Source organism: Paroedura picta, chromosome 6 (genome assembly GCF_049243985.1).
Source record: "Paroedura picta isolate Pp20150507F chromosome 6, Ppicta_v3.0, whole genome shotgun sequence".
NCBI lineage: Eukaryota > Metazoa > Chordata > Lepidosauria > Squamata > Gekkonidae > Paroedura > Paroedura picta.
The window spans coordinates 83,702,747-83,722,315 of record NC_135374.1 but is presented as its reverse complement, the minus strand read 5'-3'; the positions used below and the strand labels follow the sequence as shown (position 1 = coordinate 83,722,315).

Genomic DNA, 19,569 nt, shown 5'->3' with positions numbered 1-19,569 from the left:
TAAATATGATAAATAAATAAATAAATAAAGACATGGCATTATGATAATCAAAAAACCTAGATACCATATGGAAAATCTTCCCCAACTTCACTCTACTGCAGGGGTGTCCTAACTGGCTCTCTAGGTGTCCATGGACTATAATTTCCATGAACCCCTGCCACATGCTAGCAGGGGCTCCTAGGAATTGTAGTTCACGGACATCTTGAGAGCCACATTTGGCCATTCCTCTCCCTCTTCTGTGTTGGATCTACCTATAATAGTTGCCTCTACACACTTCCCCACTGTGGAAAATGTTCCCTTTCCCTCAGAGACTAGGACCTATTCCACACACACTCGATAATGCACTTTCAGTGCACTTTGGAAGTCGATTGTCCTGTTCTGCTCATCAGTGGTCCGCAACCTTTTCCAGGCTGAGGACCGGCGGCGACAGGGAGGGCAATTGCCCGGCCACACATGCCACGCACGTGTGGCCGGGTTGCGCATGCGCGGGAGTGCTGAGCGTGCACATTTGCAGCCGTGCATGGTGCAAACATGCATGCACGGCCAAGCCACAGGGAGCCACAGCCCAGTGCCAGGGCCTTCGCGGCCTGGTGGTTGGGGACCACCGCTGCACAGGAAAATCCACCCAAAAGAGCACATTGAAAGTGTAGTATCCTACATGTGCATAATGAGCCTAGGTTAGCACAGTTACATGGTTTCCTTTGTTAATATATGAATCTTACTATCCCACCCTGTCTCTTCTACATCTTTTTGACTTTATTCAGCTGTGGAATATTTTAGGAATGTGTAGTGCCATCTTTTCTTAACAAAAAATTCTTGGTCAGAATTGCATTGGGGCATCTTTTTTACCAATAAACAACTGAAATGGTAAATGGAATGAGGAATCTTTATACAGATCAGTTAGTTCACAGTTTCTAGTTCTTAGTTACAGGATTTTTTCAGACATTCTCATGTTTTTCTTTCAGTTGTAAGAATTCTTTTTAATAGAGAGGTTTCTTTACTGTGCTTATTGCTAAAACACATTTAAAAAAATCTTCTTATCTTCTCTTTGCTCCAAGAAAGTGAGTACTATTAGCTTCTAACACCACTTTTTCCCTTTCTGAATGCACAAGTCTTCCAATGCCTTCTGAGATGCCTGAAGCTCTCTCTCTCTCACACACACACACACACACATATTTTAGGAAATGCACCTCTGATTTCCCTTATCTATTTAGGCAGGGTTCTACCTTCTCTTCCTTAGATGAATTCACCTTACTCTTTGGCCTAATTTGGGAGTAAACAGCTGACTTCTAAATTCTCACTGCCAAATAACTGTTCTAGTCATCCAGACACTGTGGATTCACTCTCAATAGAAAATACTGCTCTTTCACTAGAATTTCTCCTCAGAGGCATTTTTTAAGCTACGTTTGGTCAGAATAAGACCTCTCTCATATCAATCTCAGACTGAATTGTCTTCCCTCCAGACCATAGCCAGTATATCAATCCATCCAGCTGTACCGGGCCAATCACAGGGCTTGGAACAGCCAGGAGCCCTAGTTCTGTCAACCTAGTAAGGATTTTAAACTCTTCACTCATTGCTGCTATTGTTTTAGCACTTAGTGCATCATTTTCTTAGTGTTGTCTGTCATATCACATAATGCAACACTAAAGAGGCAGTCTATTAATTAGTTGGGGAATTAGCTTTAAGGTGATGGGGGACAACTGTGATTCTCCACCTGTTTATTGGGATTCTTTTTCTTTAAAATAACTCAAGAAGGCAGATGTTCAACTTGAAATTAAAAAGAGAAAGAACAAGATAAAATGTACACAATAAGCACACAGCGAGAGCTAGCTAAAAGAAACGAAGGGAGGAAGGGGGAGAGACATCTTAGCAAAGGGTGATAATTACCAGTCTAAATGAAAGATTCATGGATGAAGCAAAACAGTCAGTGTTTCATGAGAGAAGGGAGCTCAACAAAGTGTGTGGAGGATCTAAGGCACACACACACTGCTGAGAAGCAGAAAATGACTCTATGGCATTATATCCCATTGAAGTCCTACCCCATCCTAAACCATTCCTCCTCAGGCTCTTACTCCAAAATCTGCAGGTACTTCTGTATCCATATATTCTGTCAACCGTACCTAACATGTGTAGTTGTCATGTTGTCTGAACAGGGGCATACGGTGGCCACATATATTTTGCATACATATAGGGTTCTGTACAGACAAAATAGCAATCAATGTATTAGGGATGATACGCTCCTGATAAGTGCTCATTGGTTTTCAATATATGCAGACAAAAAGCCTGGAAAGGGCTTAACTCTTTTGTTCAGAGCAAACCATGCTGGGTAATGCTATCCCTGGGATTTTTCATTGCTTGAGGAAATGTAGAGTACCTAATAATATAGCCAAGTATTCCAGTACCCGGGTTAGTAATAGCAACTGGATCCTCCTTAATGTTTCTGAGTTTTTCTGTTAAAAAGATAGAGACTGAGCTGAGCCTAATAAACATGAGTAGCCTGGAGCGCCCTTCTACTACACAGACCACTTATTTAGTTCGTATTTTTTTAAATCACATCATCCATCACAAGCATTTGTTGCAGTTTGCTGCTGTGATTTTCAATTGCATTTACTGTGCAAATTCATTTAATTACATGGCTTCATGTGCACAAAAGAAGTTTTGTTATGTTTATCATTTGTTCAGTGCACATTTTTCAACCCAACATAATTGGCAGTCGTTCTGTTCTACTCTAGCCTCTTGGGCGGGTGGAAGGGAACCACAGCTTCTAGACTGTGAAGGCTGAGATAAAGGTTGCTCAACCACTGTTCAGTAGGCCTTGTTTATTTCTTTCTGGGTGAAAAGTCATGTAAACCGCCCTGAGCCTCCGGGGAGGGTAGTACATAAGTATGATAGATAAATAAATGAATGAATGAATGAATGAATGAATAAATAAATAAATAAATAAATAAATGTAAAACAAAAGCCCCTTTGCCACAACCCGCCCCCACAACCCTCAGTATACTAACATGCAGCTTGACCTGAAGCCAACTTGCTAATCAAGAAGCTCAGTAAATATTATGCAGAACACGTAAAAAAAATGTTCCATTTGCATACTAGCATCCCTTATTGCATTTTAGCCAACACTGGTCTTCATCAAGCTTTACCTATTTATAATCAATTGCCTCAGGAATTACTGTATTCCATCTTTACTGACTTAAGGGCTACTGAGAGCCAGTTTGGTGTAGTGGTTAGGAGTGCGGACTTCTAATCTGGCATGCCAGGTTCGATTCTGCACTCCCCCACATGCAACCAACTGGGTGACCTTGGGCTCGCCACGGCACTGATAAAACTGTTCTGACCGAGCAGTGATATCAGCGCTCTCTCAGCCTCACCCACCCCACAGGGTGTCTGTTGTGGGGAGAGGAATGGGAAGGTGAATGTAAGCCGCTTTGAGCCTCCTTCGGGTAGGGAAAAGCGGCATATAAGAACCAACTCTTCTTCTTCTTCTACTTCAAGACAAGGAAAATTATTGGAACTCCTTTCAGATAAAAATAAGAAATTATCCCATATTATTGCCAAACATGCAAAACTAGCAATTAAATGTAGAAGTGCCTCGCTATGTATAAGGGTTAGGATGGATTTATTGAATACATGAAGTATTTGGGAACTTTTAATCAATCATATATATTGTTTTACTGTTTTATATTTTGTACTGGTCGTTGACCGAAATAAATATGTATGTATGTATGTATGTACAGAGCCTCTTGTGGCGCAGAGTGGTAAGGCAGCCGCCTGAAAGCTTTGCCCATGAGGCTGGGAGTTCAATCCCAGCAGCCGGCTCAAGGTTGACTCAGCCTTCCATCCTTCCGAGGTCGGTAAAATGAGTACCCAGCTTGCTGGGGGGTAAACGGTAATGACTGGGGAAGGCACTGGCAAACCACCCCGTATTGAGTCTGCCATGAAAACGCTGGAGGGCGTCACCCCAAGGGTCAGACATGACTCGGTGCTTGCACAGGGGATACCTTTACCTTTACCTTATGTATGTATGTATGTATGTATGTATGTATGTATGTATGTATGTATGTATCTATCGATCTATCAATCTATGTCACAGCTAAATGTGTGTGCGTGTGTGTGCGTGTGTAGTGCCATCAAGTCACAGACAACTTATGACAGTCCTTGCAAGTGGCTTTCAAAGCAAGAGAAGCAGAAGTGGCTTGGCATTGCTTTCCTTGGCAGTCTTCTTTAGTGGTCTCCCTTTCAAGTACCGACTCTACTTTGCTTCTGTAACAGATGAGATCAGGCTATACCATGTTGCCTCCTCTCTCCTAAATCTTGTAGTCAGATATATTTATTTATCTTCAAAGAATGCATGATAGGATGCATACAAAAGATTGTTTTTATTGTTGTTGTTAGGTGTGAAGTCGTGTCCGACCCATCGCAACCCCATGAACAATGATCCTCCAGGCCTTCCTGTCCTTTACCATTCCCCAGAGTCCATTTAAGTTTGCACCTACTGCTTCAGTGACTCCATCCAGCCACCTCATTCTCTGTCATCCCCTTCTTCTTTTGCCCTCAATCGCTCCCAGAATTAGGCTCTTCTCCAGGGAGTCCTTGCTTCTCATGAGGTGGCCAAAGTATTTGAGTTTCATCTTCAGGATCTGGCCTTCTAAGGAGCAGTCAGGGCTGATCACCTCTAGGACTGACCGGTTTGTTCGCCTTGCAGTCCAAGGGACTCACAAGAGTCAGCACCAGAGTTCAAAAGCCTCAATTCTTTGATGCTTGGCCTTCCTTATGGTCCAACTTTCACAGCCATACATTGCAACTGGGAAGACCATAGCCTTGACTAAACACACTTTTGTTGGCAGGGTGATGTCTCTGCTTTTTAGGATGCTGTCTAGATTTGCCATAGCTTTCCTCCCCAGGAGCAAGCGTCTTTTAATTTCTTTGCTGCAGTCCCCATTTGCAGTAATCTTGGAGCCCAGGAAAATAAAATCTGTCACTATCTCCATTTCTTCCCCATCTATTTGCCAGGAATTGAGAGAGCCGGATGCCATGATCTTCGTTTTCTTGATGTTGAGTTTCAAGCAATCAGGTACAAAAGATACTCAAGATCAAACCCGACTCATCAATGTATGAAGGTTGTGACATGTATTGCTTTTGAGTAGCTCGTGTGTAAGGCCCCAATTTGGATCGGGACCATGGCATATAGCCAGAGCTGTGTTCCCTATGCAAAATCACCCTGATTGCTAACATTTTTCCCTTTGGGATTCAGGTCCTCATAGTGTACCAGGAGGTTTGTGTCATTTGTAGTTTTTGTATCAATAAACCACAATAAATCATTGTGTCATTTGTAGTATTTCTATCAATAAACCAGCCCCTGCTCCCTTGCCTTGCTGGTTTATTGACAGAAATGAACCAATCTCATCTAATCTAGGAATCTCATCTATCTGCTCCTAAATATCTTTATTAGGAAGTCCAGCCTGGGGTGTTCAAAGTTGCTTCCAATTAAAAGGTTTAGGAGTATAGCACGACTTTGACATGTTACATAGTGCTGATAGCAGGGCATAGAAAATGCCAGCAACAAAAATATAGAACATGAACGTGTAACCCAATAGGCAAAACCATACAGGATTACCCAAGCACAAATCAATTGCAATATAAAATTTCTAAACAAAATCATGCATTGTATGTTTCCATTTATTTTTATTTCTACAATCTTTCAGAAATGCATTAAGCAATTATAACAATTTTTACTGTGAGATCAAAAGAGGTCTTCATATAATGTTTTCTAGGGGCAAGTGTCCATGTGGTCCGAGATTATGTATTCAAAACATCAAAGCTTGTTTCCTCCCAAATATCCCCTGGGCAGATCCTACAATCACATGGAACTCATTGCTAGTACTTAGGTTGGCCTTTATGTGTGTGTAATATATCCTTCACTAGCATGAGCTGCCAGGATAAATGGTGAAGAGAAGAGTGAAACAAAAAGATAACACACACATCAAATATAAAAGGTAATTTAGTCTGGGATCCAACATGGAACTTACATTGCTGGCAACTAAAACGGTAATGAAAATTTGCTCTCTTTCTCTGTTTGTGCAGTTTGATGTTGAATGTTCACCAGATGCCATATGAACATTTGGCAAACATTCACTAAACATTTGATACTTGTAGTTTTTGACAGTCAATGATATTCCATTTCAGTAATTGCTCTATTAGCAACTCAATCCTAAGCATATTTGCTCAAAGTTACTTCTGTTGATTGAAAGTTATTCAATGTTAATGGAAATTCATGTAAGGAAATTATGCATATCTCTTAATTACGTCATGACTCTCATTAATTTCAGAACTCACATGATTCATAGGCTCCAGCACACATTTTGTTTTGCATGCACAAAGCTTTGATCTCTAATAAAGTAAAATGGGAGGGAAGTCCTGGCTTGCAGAAATATTTTTTGTGCCTACAAGATTTCTAGATTATTGAGAGATAGTATGATATAGTGGTTTCAGTCTAACCTATTTCACAGCGTTGTTGTGAAGCTAAAATAAGAAAGGAAGGACCATGTATGCCACCCTAAACTCTTTGAAAGATTCACATGTGATAGACAGATCCAGGAGTTTGTCACCTCCAGAATAGACTTCTGTAACTCGCTCTATGCGGGCCTGCTCTTGTCTCTGACCTGGAAATTGTAGCTGGTAAAAAATGCAGCTGCTAAGGTCCTCATAGGTACACCTTGGAGGGTCGATATCCAGCTGGTGCTGAAGCAGCTGCATTGGTTGCCAGTTGTGGCCCAGATCAGGTTCAAGGTTCTGGTTCTGGCCTTTAAGGCCCTATGCAGTCTGGGATCCACATATATGAGGGATCGCCTGTCGCCCTATGCCACCCGCAGGGTCTTGCGCTCTGCGGGTACCAACTTGCTGGTCATTACTGGCCCCAGAGAAGCTCGCCTGGCTTTGACCAGGGCTGGGGCCTTTTCAGTCCTAGCTCCTACCTGGTAGAATGAGCTCCCAGAAGAGCTGCGGGCCTTGCAGGAGTTTCCAACATTCTGCAGGTTCTTCAAGATGGAGCTCTTTTGCCAGGTTTATGGTTGAGGCCAGTGCTGTAAGAACATCGGATGCCCCCCCAAGGAAGACACAATACCACCACATCCTAATTTTGCATCAGTGGTGGCCAGTGGATGCAGCCCTGTAATGCCCCAGCTGGGATCTGTTTGGAGTAGGGGACGTGGGGTGAGGAGGCGTAGGCTTGGAGTGCCATAAAAGGCGTCATGTGCCAGGAGCCCAGCCTCACTCGCCAGAATGCCACAAGAACAGCTTCCCCCCCTCATTTAAAAAAGGACATGGACAAAATTGAGAGTGTTCAGAGGAGAATGACAAGCATGATCCAGGCCCAAGCCCTATGAAGAAAGGCTGAGGGACCTGGGAATGTTCAGGCTGCAGGAGGTTAAGAGGGGACATGATCGCTGTCTTTAAGTATTTGAAAGGTTATCACTTGGAGAACGGCAGGAAAAGGTTCCTGTTGGCAACAGAGGATAGGACCCACAGTAATAGGTTTAAACTATGTAGAGAAAGACATCGGCTAGATATCAGGGGGGAAATTTACAGTCAGAATAGTTCAGCAGTGGAATTGTCTGCCTAAGGAGATGGTGAGCTTCCCCTCACTGACAGTCTTCAAGCAGCAGCTGGACAGATATTTATCCTGAATGCTTTAGGCTGATCCTTCATTGAGCGGGAGATTGGGCTATATGGTCCGTATAGCCCCTTCCAACTCTATGATTCCTTTATTTTTTAAAAAGTTGTAATTTATCTTGAACAGCCTCAGATATGCTTCATATATGATACTGTATCATTTAATCCAAGCTTTCTCAATCAGGGTGTGCTTTTTCTTTTTTTTTTTTTTTGAAACCCTAGGTTTTCTTGACAGCCCTGGAAGGGTTCCCTGAATAGGTGAGGGTTATTTTATATATATATATTTAAATTTGTCAAACATTTCTTAGGTGATTTGACTCTATATGGTCATGTCCCCCCCCCCATGGCCAATGATAGGACTGGAGAGAGTGAGAAGGGGAGGGGCCCCAGTTGGACATATACACAGTTGTGCTTCCAATCCATATTCTACACAGTCGCACCACTTTGGGGGTTTCTTGAAGCTTGAAGACTGTTTCAGGGGTTTCTCAACAATAAAGAAGTTGAGAAAGGCTGATTTAATCTAATAGATAAGAATGTTGTCAGTTTATGTAAGGAAACGTTGGTTGCTCTTGACATATTTAGCTGATACCAAACATTGGCCAGCACTGTTACTGAGGCTCTGGGGAGCCAGTGATAATGGAGAGTGGTAATATTAGCCTCTCTCCTTGTATGGGCCTGTATTTCGCTTTCATAGCTGACCCATACTTTGACTCTTGATAAAGTTTTTTAGGATTAAATGATCATTTCAAAGTGCTAATTGTTGACTGCTTGCCTTGAACCTCTGGGATTTCATGAAGTTTACCCCCCAAAAAAATGAATAGGTTGATAGTATGAGGCATTGGAGAACAAAGCAAAGGACCTTGTTGTTCCACAGTCTTCCTGGATTGCAGTTTTGAACCTTATTCCTTAGATATGCAAATGATTAGACATGGACTGGAGATGGTGTGAATTTTCAGAATATTTTATTCCAAGTGCAATTTTGTTTTATTTAAGGAAATGCAATACTTCCAAGATAATAGTCACGACTAGCATGATCGGCCTTTGGTTAGGTGAGAGATGAGTAGTGAATAGCAAGTTACAACATGGGGGAAAGGATGACATTCACTACCCTTTCTATGGAAAGACTTTTAAAAGGGGGGATGCTATGCACTAGGCTTCCTAGGTGGTACTGAAGGACCCCTCTTATGTTCTTACAGTTCTTTTCTCTTTGTAGCCAGTTTTCTAGCAGCTGCTCATAAATGTCATATGCAGCCTCTCTGGGCTTTATGAAAGCTGATAAACATGGGATAGCTGCATGAATGGGTATATGGACATCTTAACCCAGACTGAATGAAAAGGAACCAGACTTGTTCCATGTGCATAAAAAAATGCCTGACTGCATATGCCACAAAACAGAAAGCAGGACTGAAATTCTTTAGAGCAGAAGGGGGGCTTTAATGATAGGTGGAAATATGTGGATGTCTTATGCGATAGACACATTGCAATCTCATTTACATACTAAGAAATGCACACAACTACTTCAGCTATACTCTGATATTTGCATGTGATAAAACCACAACAGAAATTTCGACTGATATACAATTCTACAGAAATGAATTATCATTTTCTGTGAATCAGTAGACCATAACGTCGCATGGAACATTGCAAGGCCTTGATCCTGCTCTAGATCAAGAGTCCCATTTTATGTGCAGGCACAGCTCCAAAATGGCTATATAGCAGTCAACAGACCAATTTTGACTGTGATTCTGGCTTGATAGACTGTTATGAGGCTGATTGAAGAATTTCATAATCCTCTCAAGGAGAATATGCTACCATAACTGGCCTTAGCAGCTCAGGTGGAATGAGAAAAGTCTTCTGAGACTGACTTTCCAAAAGGATAAATTCAATGATTGTTAGGAAAAGGTGAGGGACTTAACCACCTCAGTTTATTGGGAATCTGTATTTTCTGACTGTATAGGGAGAGTGACCATGCCAAGTTAAGTATTCATTCTAACTCCATTTAGTTTCCACTCTACATATTAATCTCCATTTCTAATTCAGCTACTTCCAAGCTATGGAGTAAGAACTCTACAGTTGACTTGCAGGCGGTGACCATCCCCAGTGACAACGCGACTCCAGTTTCTTGGCAAATAAATTGGCCGCAGCTGTTTATTAGCAAACAAACAACCCCAACGGAGGGTTGGCCCTATGTTGGTAAGGAAGCCTGACCCTATCAGCTGTCTGGCTGCATGACAAGAACCGCGGCGCTCCGGCTCCACGCCTCGCTCCCAGATGAGAGGATAGGACACCTTCCGCCACGGAATCTCCAGGGAAACGGCTACAAGGGACCCAAAGGGTGTCCGCCTCCATTGGTGTCCCCCTGCCAATGGACTCCCTACCAAGCATAACCGTCACTGAACAGGTGAACTATGCCTGTCCCCGCCAACCCTCAGAAAAAACTCTTAACAGCCCGTCCCTGACGTCTACCAGCCAAAGGTCACAGCCACTCTTGGACAAGTGAACCTCGTCGATTCTGTAAAGGGATGGGTAATGAAACGTAATCCCAGGGTGGGAAATCATCCCCCTCCCAACAAAATCACTGACTTCCTGGCCACTTTATTAGCTTTTGCTCACACAGGTCTAAAAAGAAAAAAGTTCAGGATCGGGCAAAAAATGGTCCTTTGCTGCCAGGGAAAGAATAAATAGAGTCTGATTCGTGAACTTTTTCAAGGTGAATGAAATACTGCAGTGGTAACATCTCTATAGTCTATGTCTGTTCATCAGAATGCATGGAGCCTCCATACTTTCCAGTGTCTGAGTTTAGGACTCTCACTGCAGCATGAAGAACCATGGAAAAACAAGGTTCTCAATTTCATGAGGGTTGATAGCAAAATAGTCGCCCCTTCCCAAACTGTTATGAGACCAGGCAGTGACTCAATACTGTCTCCATTTGAAAGAATGAGCAAGCTTTCTTCTCTAGCTATTTTATTGTAGCATTTGCAATTGTTTGTGCAAGTATTATTCAACATTTATTTATTGTCTGTTTAAAATTTATTGTTTGTTTAAAATTTATTTATTGTCTGTTTAAAATTTGCCATCTTCTTGTTACTGAATTCGGAAGTGACAAAACCTACCCCAAGGAAACTGAATGTGGAATGGATAGAGATAAAGAAAAAAGAGAAATGGCAAAAAACCAATGACTGCAAATCAGAACAATGTTCTCTTCTTGTTTTGGTACGTGATGATCCAATTATTGCAGATTCCGTCATGTGCTAGACTTCTTCCAAGAATTTGTTGTTCTTGATTTCTATCCTAGAATCTACAAAACCAATATATATTTAGAAACACAATGACTGTAAAATGTATCTTGTGCCCATATTCATACTTCCAAAAGAAACGGTGCTGAATTGGATGGTTCCAGCTTAATTTATGGATGAACACCTGAGTTGATTCTGCACTTACTTTGTTTTTTCGATTGTGGATCCAGGGACCAGTTCACATGGAGGTTATCTGTTTGGTGGAGGGGAAAGGCTTGCCTCACACAGCTTCTCTATTCATTTTCACACTGAATTTATGGACTGGGCTTTTTGTTCCAAATTACACATTTTAAGATCAGCATACAAATTACAATTGCTATCCTTCTCTAATAAATGCCAACAGCTCAATGAACTATATTATTATAGAAACGTGTTGTTTCAAATCCTTCCACCAAGTATAACAGCATCAACTTTACAGCTGTTCTAGTCTGGTGGTAACCACTTAGTGTTTCCACAGAGATTTTCACTCCGTCATGAAGTCTTAGAAACAGAGAATCATGGAGTTGGAAGGAACCTCCAGGGTCACCTGGTCCAACCCTCTGCACAACAGGACATCTCTGCTGCCTGTGTTTATGAGCTGATCTCCAATAATAACACCAGTACATGGAAACATCCATTTTTGATAGAAATCCCTCTACCCACAAACATACATACATTTATCCTTAGTGTGTCAAGGAAGATTCTCTTGGGCGTCTACTTTTTCTGCCTGTTTGTTCTCATATTCTTGTTCTTCAATGACACATGCCTTTGTCTCATCTTCTACCTTTGCATGAACCAACACATTTTCAGTTGTGCTAATCCAGTCCTGAAACATTGAAATGTGGATATCATTGCATTGCCTAAACTCCTTTTAAGCCAATAAAATCATAGCACTCTGCTTGCACTCAAAAGCTCATTCCTTGAATAAATCTTTGTTGGTCTTAAAGGTGCTGCTGGACTCTGATTTTGTTGTGCTACTTCAGACCAACACGGCTACCCATTTGAATCTACCCTTTTAAACCAGTAACTCTTTCTATTTTGAGGTAGCAGAAAGTCATAGTTTTCTAGCTTGAGACGCAATACAAAAGAAGACAAGATGCCACTAAGTAAAATTAGACATATAAGATTGTGTACAGTGACTTCTGGTTGCTAACCATGGATAGCCACTTATGCAAATGTACAATTTCAACAGCAGCAGAATGGACCCACCATGACCCTCTTCTGATAATAGTCGCCCCTTCCCAAACTGTTATGAGACATAGCAAGGGATAAAGATATCTAACAACATAGTCACAGCTATATACAGTAATGTGTGGTTTGATATTTAGTTATAAAGGAAAGTAACTGTAATCCCACACAGCACATCCAATTTCAACACGCAATAAGAACAGAAGATTCCTCCATTGTAGTAAGATACATCCAGCATTCTAGATTTGTGTTAGTTTCAAAACCAGCAGGTTAGCGTATTAGTACAAATATGTATTTCAGATTGATCAAAACAAAGTTTTTGAGGGATGGAGAATATAAAAATCTTTGGGAAGAAAAGTAAAGAAAAGCTGTGATACCTTACCTGGAAGTTTCCGTTGTGATCACTGAACAAGTTCGAATACATATGTTTTGGGTCCGGTATAACGGGCATTATGCTCTTTCTAATTCTATATAAAAATTAGGAGGAAAAAAAATGAACAAAAAAGAAAACCAAGAAACATATGTTCCAAAAACAGATTTCAAATGAAAAATATTCTATCTTTAACTTACCAATTTGCAATTTTTATTTAAATATATTTATTCTAATAATAACAAGCACAGCAGGTAAGTGTGAGGGACACTGATGCTTGGCCATTTCTGAAGCCCCCCCCCTCTTGCTTGACTCTCTACTTAATAAGGGAGAGAAGTCACATGTACAATCACCCTTCTTCCTCCTAATCACCCCTGCATTCTCTCTGTACTCTTTGATAGCCAGCCTGGGAGTTCAGAGGGTTAAATACCTCACTGCAGCTCCGAATAGCTTTACTCCCTATACCTATGGTCTGATGAAGCTTCCAGGTCTTGTAATAGTTGCTGTGCCAGCCTGACATCTATTGTCACAAAGCTAGCATCCCCAACATGTTAGAACTTGGAGGCCCAATGGTGCTTCCAGTCCAGCTGCCTAATGTCTCTCCTGTGGTAGGTTTGTGGTGACAGCTTTGGGTCTGGGCATGCATGCTACAGCAGCCCTGGACAATGGGATATGGAACACAGGGTGGCCTCCTTCAGCTTTAGGGTTTCTAGCTAATCTTGAGGAAATTATTATTATTATTATTATTATTATTATTATTATTATTATTATTATTATTATTATTATTATTATTATTATTATTGGATTTCTAGGCCGCCACTAATCTGAGGCTCGCAGCAGGTCACAACATGTAAAAACCCCATAAAACCCCTAATACATAAAACACCTAAAAACAATTATAAATTTAAATTTTGAGTAAGACTTTACACTGAATCGCCTTTCAAAGTGTCAGGGACCACTCTGGTGCAGCATGGGAGGAGAAGTCATCCTTGGACAACCCATCTCCAGTCCCCTCTATGGCAGACACCTCCTGTGAGACTGGAATCTTATTCTTAGGGCCTTCCTGAAGAGACTCTGAGCAAGCAGGGCCCTCAGGTATGGAAGTGTCAGAATTTGAAACACTTGTGACTAGTTCCCCCCCATAGTGTCCTGAAGCATCTCAGGAACAGATGAGATGAAGGGAAAGGGCTGAGGCATGGACCAGGTACAAAAGTGAGCATCTGATCAGCTCAGCACTGCCACTTGTACTGGTTGCTCTCTCAGCTTAAACTTTCAGACTATAGACCTGTCTAGACTCTGGATTCGTGTTGATAACTCTGGCAGCCAACTTGTAAAGTGAACTAGACTCTTTGCCCACCAATTCCTCTCCAGATCACAAACTAAACATATGGTCACTTTAATCCAATACTCAACAATGATATACAATCTCCTACTTCAGGTACTGCTTGTTTAAAAGCTCTTATATAAACTTCCTGCCTCTGGGTAAATTTTAAGTACTCTGCCCATGACTCGTTTGCCACAGGACTTCCTCTAAACCTTCCCCAGCTACCCACACTGCCTGATTCCACTTTCCCCACCTCCAGCTTTTGCCTATCTCAATAGTTATTTTTATGTCGGGAACCAGTACCCACATTTGTTTCTTTTTCCCCTTTTCCAAGGACCTCAAGTCACCATTCATGGTCCATTTAAAGCTCAGTAACCTTGTGAAGTAGGTCAGGCTAGGACAGTGGCTAGTCCAAGGTCACCTAATGAACATTATGGCAAAGTGGGAATTTGAAGCCAAATCTCCTCAGTTCATCCTGGCAAAACTTTCTCTCTCATCTTATATAAAAAGTAGTTCCTGATGTTCCCTCTCACCTGGCACAAACTCTCTCATGCTTTAGTGTGACCAATAGGAGTAAACAGACTACACTTTGAATACCAACACTCAACGTGAACTCTTCATATGTTCTCCATATAGTCACAGCTGCTTTTATCTCACTCCTTACTTTAATACAAAATGGAAAGGTAGAAATAATAATAGAAAATAAAAGGACAACATTGAACTTGTTAGCAATGTTGCAGAGAGACTAAAATCTGCCTTCTACTTCTGACAGTGGGTATCCCAAGCTCCACCCACAGGAATGGCATGCCTTTCTGAGCGCATATGCAGCACATCATGATGAACATTTTACTAGTTAGACTGTCCCCACATGACCAGTTAGGCTCTGATTTCTATCTGTTTGTGTTCATGGTTTTTCCCCAATTCCACATGGAATCAGGCCTCTTCAGGGGTGGTCCCAGGCCTGTCCCAGCTTGTCACGTCAATTGGCCCACATCAAGGGAATGCTCGGAAATCTGCATTCCATTCTTTTGATGCAGGATCCAACAGGGCATATGGTGGGGCTGGGCCATGTAAAAGGGGGGGGGGAATCAGGCCATCCCCAATCGGGCATTCCCAGCCATTGTTCCTACCCCCCACCCAATCGCATTTCTACACAATTCCAATATAATGAAATAGCAAAAAAAAAACCAAAAACCCAAACAAACAAAAAACCACCTGCCACCATGTTCGGCCGGCACCTTTCATTCTTTCTTTTTTTTCTTTAGGATTTAACTTCATACTTGGTTTTAGTGAGATCAGGGACAATCTGTGTATGTCTGTGTGGGGAATGGCACAATAAAACAGGCCACCTTTCTGTATCTCCATGTTTGTGTGGTTATGGTTTTGCGTTATAACATGATTGTGGTACTTAAAAATGATTTTAGACTTGGAAGGGGAAAGCTCAAATGTGACACAATGGCAATGGAAGATGACTGATAAGTGAAAAAAACAGGAGGAAGTTTTTACTTTCTATGCCTCGGATATTGCATGCGGACACAATTCTAGGGGCAAAGTCGGGGGGGGGGGTAGTGGGGCAAGGGCTCTCCCATGTGGGTGTGGGAAAAGATCAGGAGAGGCATCTCAAAGCAAAATAACCAGAGGACAGCATGACATAGCAGCTGGATGAGTCCTCCATGTGGAAACACAGAGCAGGCAAAAACAGCACTTGCCTTTGCATTCTGCAAACAAGCATCAGAAGAGCAAACAATACCAGGACTGTAGCCATGATCGAAATCAAAAGTATCATAATGTTTGACTCTGGATCTGTATTACAGGAATCTGGAAGTAATCACATTAAAAAGTTGAAAAAATTTCCAACTGTATTGAAAAGCAAAAACATCCATTTCTGTTAAACACATTTTCACAAACTGATTTTTTTGGGGAAAAGATATTGCTCAGCTGTCCTGAAAAAATTAAACCATCATTCTTTTAAGCTTCACAAATGATTTTATGTTGTTGAACAGAAGCATCCTTAAATTAACTGGAAGCATAAGAACTGGTTTTGGTTTCACACTTATCCTTTCTAGCCTGGCAGGTTTAAAAAATGCCTTATATTAGCATTTATAACAGAAAAAATATCATTTGACAAGGAAAACTTGTGATGCTTTCTAAAGCTGTTTATACCCGATAACGGGTGCATTGAATAGAATCAGTTACTTTGACCAGAGATATCCCTTAATAAAATGAATCTGAAAAAAATATTAATGTTTCTGGTTTTTCCCAAGCCATGGGCTAGAGCATATGCTAAATTTGCTTTGATGCAGTTTTCTTTTTGTGAAGAATTCTCATGGCTGTAGCATTTGTAAATACCATATGGTTTGGGACCATGGTGAAATCCTACACTAGAGTTCCATGTTCCTTGTTGCCACAGAAAAGGCACAAAGTCTTTCAAGATACTAGTCTGATCTAAGGTCTATTTGAGACTCCTTCGAGTAGAGAAAAGATGCATATAAGAACCAACTCTTCTTCTTCTTCTTCTTCTTCTTCCTCCTCCTCCTCCTCCTCCTCCTCCTCCTCCTCCTCCTCCTCCTCCTCCTCCTCCTATGTAGCGTTTATGGTAGGCAAGGGGATCAATTTAATGTGTGGAATGCTGATTTTGGTAGCATCTCCATGTCAACATAAAGTGTGCTCCATCTCTTAAATTTGTCCACTAATTTCTGTTTATACATTATATGGGGATTCAGGATAGAGGAGTTCTGCTCTCTTGCTTTGTGGTGTTTTCCCTTTTTAGGTACTGAGCCATGGGTAGTCTGTCTCCTGAGAGGAGGACAGGCAAAGCAGGTTTTTTAATGAGCACTTGGACTGAGAAACAAACTCATGCAAGGCCAATATTAGTTTTGAAGCAGCTTAAATTCATCATCCTGAAAGAGGGCCACTCTCATTTTGGACCTGTCCTCAGAGAAGCACACAGTAGGATTCTCCAGTATCCAGAGGAGGAACAAGAAATATTTGCTGGCTGAGGATTCTGCTAGTATGAACACCTTGCAGGACCAGAACTAGCCAGAACAGACTTAATACATTTTTTCACCCCACTCTTGAAAATTGTAAAAAAGTTGTTAATTATATTTGTATGCGTCTGTACAATTGACCTCTGATGAAAATATATTTGATCAAAACGCATTAAGGTCAAGGTCAAAAACATTACTTGCCATTATTGGTGTATGCATTTAGATGTTTTATGTGCACCAAATATGTACACCAATTATTGGTGTATGCACTTAGATGTTTTCTGTGTTCCAAAGATGTTTTATGTGTGCCAAATAGGGGATGTGAGTGTCCTGCAGGGATGTGAGTGGCCTGCATAATGCAAGGGGTTGGACTAGATGACCCATGAGATCCCTTCCAACTCTATGATTCTATGATTCTAAATAGATATTCTTTTATGGGTTTTAAATATTGGAGCATAAAGGTAAAGGTATCCCCTGTGCAAGCACCGGGTCATGTCTGACTCTTGGGGTGACGCCCTCCAGTGTTTTCATGGCAGATTCAATACAGGGTGGTTTGCCAGTGCCTTCCCCAGTCATTACCGTTTACCCCACAGCAAGCTGGGTACTCATTTTACCGACCTCGGAAGGATGGAAGGCTGAGTCAACCTTGAGCTGGCTGCTGGGATTGAACTCCCAGCCTCATGGGCAGAGCTTCAGACTGCATGTCTGCTGCCTTACCACTCTGCACCACAAGAGGCTCATACCATGCAACAGTCAACTTTTTAAATACTACTTGTTTTTCCTGCTCAAGAACACAAGGTTACCCACCCACTTAAGCTTCTCCTTCTGTGGCCAACTAAATAGGAGAGAGCTTCCCACTTCTTCAAAAATTTCATGCAACTGGAGAAGAATTCCCAAATCACAAGAACTTTCCATGTATGAACTGAACCAAGCAAGCAACTTCAGTGATCAGGGCTGGTCATAATACACTGTGAACACAAAATAAATGCCAAGCAATATAAATCAGGAGATCTGCATCTTAAAATATAAGATACCTTCAAGAAGACTAAAATCATCATCATATTTCTTTTACCTATTGATGTGCCATTCTTCCAAAATGTTTCAGATCCCCATTCACTGAAATAAGGAACCTTGTTGCAATTTTTCGCTTCCAGCCTGACTCGAAATACATAGCACTTTTCTGGATCAAGCCCATGGACTTCAACCTTACAATACGTCTCTTCTCTGGACTGAATCACAAGCGTAGTTGTTAATACGTGTGTACATTATTTCCATTTCTGCTTATCCTAATAGAATCACAGCAGCAACAATGGTTAGACAGCAAAAGACTTAGGTTTAGAAACTGAGCCATCATTAATTCAAGAACTATCCTTCCTGGAAAAAGAAAAGGATGATAGATGGCTGAAGCCACAGTACCAAGAGTGAGGTTTAGATAAAGATGAGAAAGCTGCCAGCTTAGCACTGTCTATTACCAATCTTCCTTTCATAACAAAAGTTTGGATAAGGTCAGTAAATAAAGAACTCTGCCTTTCACAGCAAGACTCACTCAGCCACAATTAGAATGGTGAGGCTGAAAAGGAATAATAATAAAATGCCAATAAATAAAAATACTCACTGGGAGGGAGAATTGAGGAAAGTACTTCAAATGAGCAACCTGTATCTTATTTTAAAACTGTATTGTGGGGAGATCATGACTCTAAATCTGCTTTGCATGCAGAAGGTCCCAGATTCAGTCTCTAGCATGTCTAGTTTAAAGGGCTCAAATTGCAGGTGTTCAGAAAGACATCTGAGAACTTGAATCCTGAAGGCTACCCCCAATCAGAGTAGACAACACTGAGCAGGGTGGGTCAGTTTTCTGATTCACAATAAGAAAGTGTCATATGTTTAAGGAGAAGGAGAGTTGGGTTTTATACCCCACTTTTCACTACCCGAAGGAGTCTCAAAGCAGCTTACAATTGTCTTCCCTTCCTGTCCCCACAACAGACACCCTATGAGGAAAGTGAGGCTAAGAGAGCTCTGACAGAACTGCTCTGGGAGTATTGTGACTAGCTGAAGGTCACCCAGCTGCCTGCATGTGGAGAAAGAGTGGGGAATCAAGCCCAGTTCTCTGTACTAGAGGTTGCTGCACTTAACCACTACAGCATGCTGGCTCTCCATGTGGCAGCCCCTTTGTGGGTACTATTAGTATGCCACTAGCAGACTGCAACCCAATGTAAGGTGACCAGATTTAACATTGGTAAAGCAGGACACCATTGACCGGGGGGGGGGTCTTGATTTAAAATTTGGTCTATATGGAGCAACAAAAAGTTTCATAGAATTCATAGAATGCAAATGCAAAAATAGTATTGTAATAAATATATTTTAATTTCAACATAAGTACAATTTGCCAGGTACCCGCAGATGTCCCTCCAAAAGTGGGACAATCTGGTCACCTTAACCCAATGAGAAATTATGTTTGCTTGCTAATGATAAACAGTAAGTGGCTGGTGCATAAGCGGGGAAGATGCCAGAGCACATGAAACCCTGGATGGCTTAGTGCTTTGCCCATGTGTGGTGTCTCTCATGCAGATTCTCAGACTGAATGTTGTCATCTAAACAACAGGACAAAAGTGATGGCTGTAACATCCAGACTCACAAAATATCAGAGGGCAAGCTGAGACAAGTGATCCCATCCCTGCTTCATTATAGTGCAACTAGGATGACATAACTTGTAATAGGCACAGCTGGCAGAAAAACATTAAATGCCACAGCTG

The 19,569-nt window shown here is 41.5% G+C and overlaps 1 protein-coding gene across 4 annotated transcripts in view; it reads right to left on the bottom strand.

Annotated features, from left to right (window-relative positions):
• Nucleotides 1–8,617: 8,617 nt before the first annotated feature.
• CRLF2 (cytokine receptor like factor 2) overlaps nucleotides 8,618–19,569 on the bottom strand; it is a 36,580-nt gene continuing 25,628 nt past the window's right edge. For all 4 annotated transcript variants that reach the window (XM_077343355.1, XM_077343357.1, XM_077343358.1 and 1 more), the window contains 5 exons: nucleotides 17,889–18,045; nucleotides 15,539–15,647; nucleotides 12,518–12,602; nucleotides 11,623–11,773; nucleotides 8,618–10,970 (listed from right to left, as the gene is read on the bottom strand). In XM_077343355.1, the coding sequence (XP_077199470.1) occupies nucleotides 11,639–11,773; nucleotides 12,518–12,602; nucleotides 15,539–15,647; nucleotides 17,889–18,045 (486 nt within the window). In that variant the 3' untranslated portion in view covers nucleotides 8,618–10,970; nucleotides 11,623–11,638. The remainder of the gene's footprint in view (nucleotides 10,971–11,622; nucleotides 11,774–12,517; nucleotides 12,603–15,538; nucleotides 15,648–17,888; nucleotides 18,046–19,569) is intronic.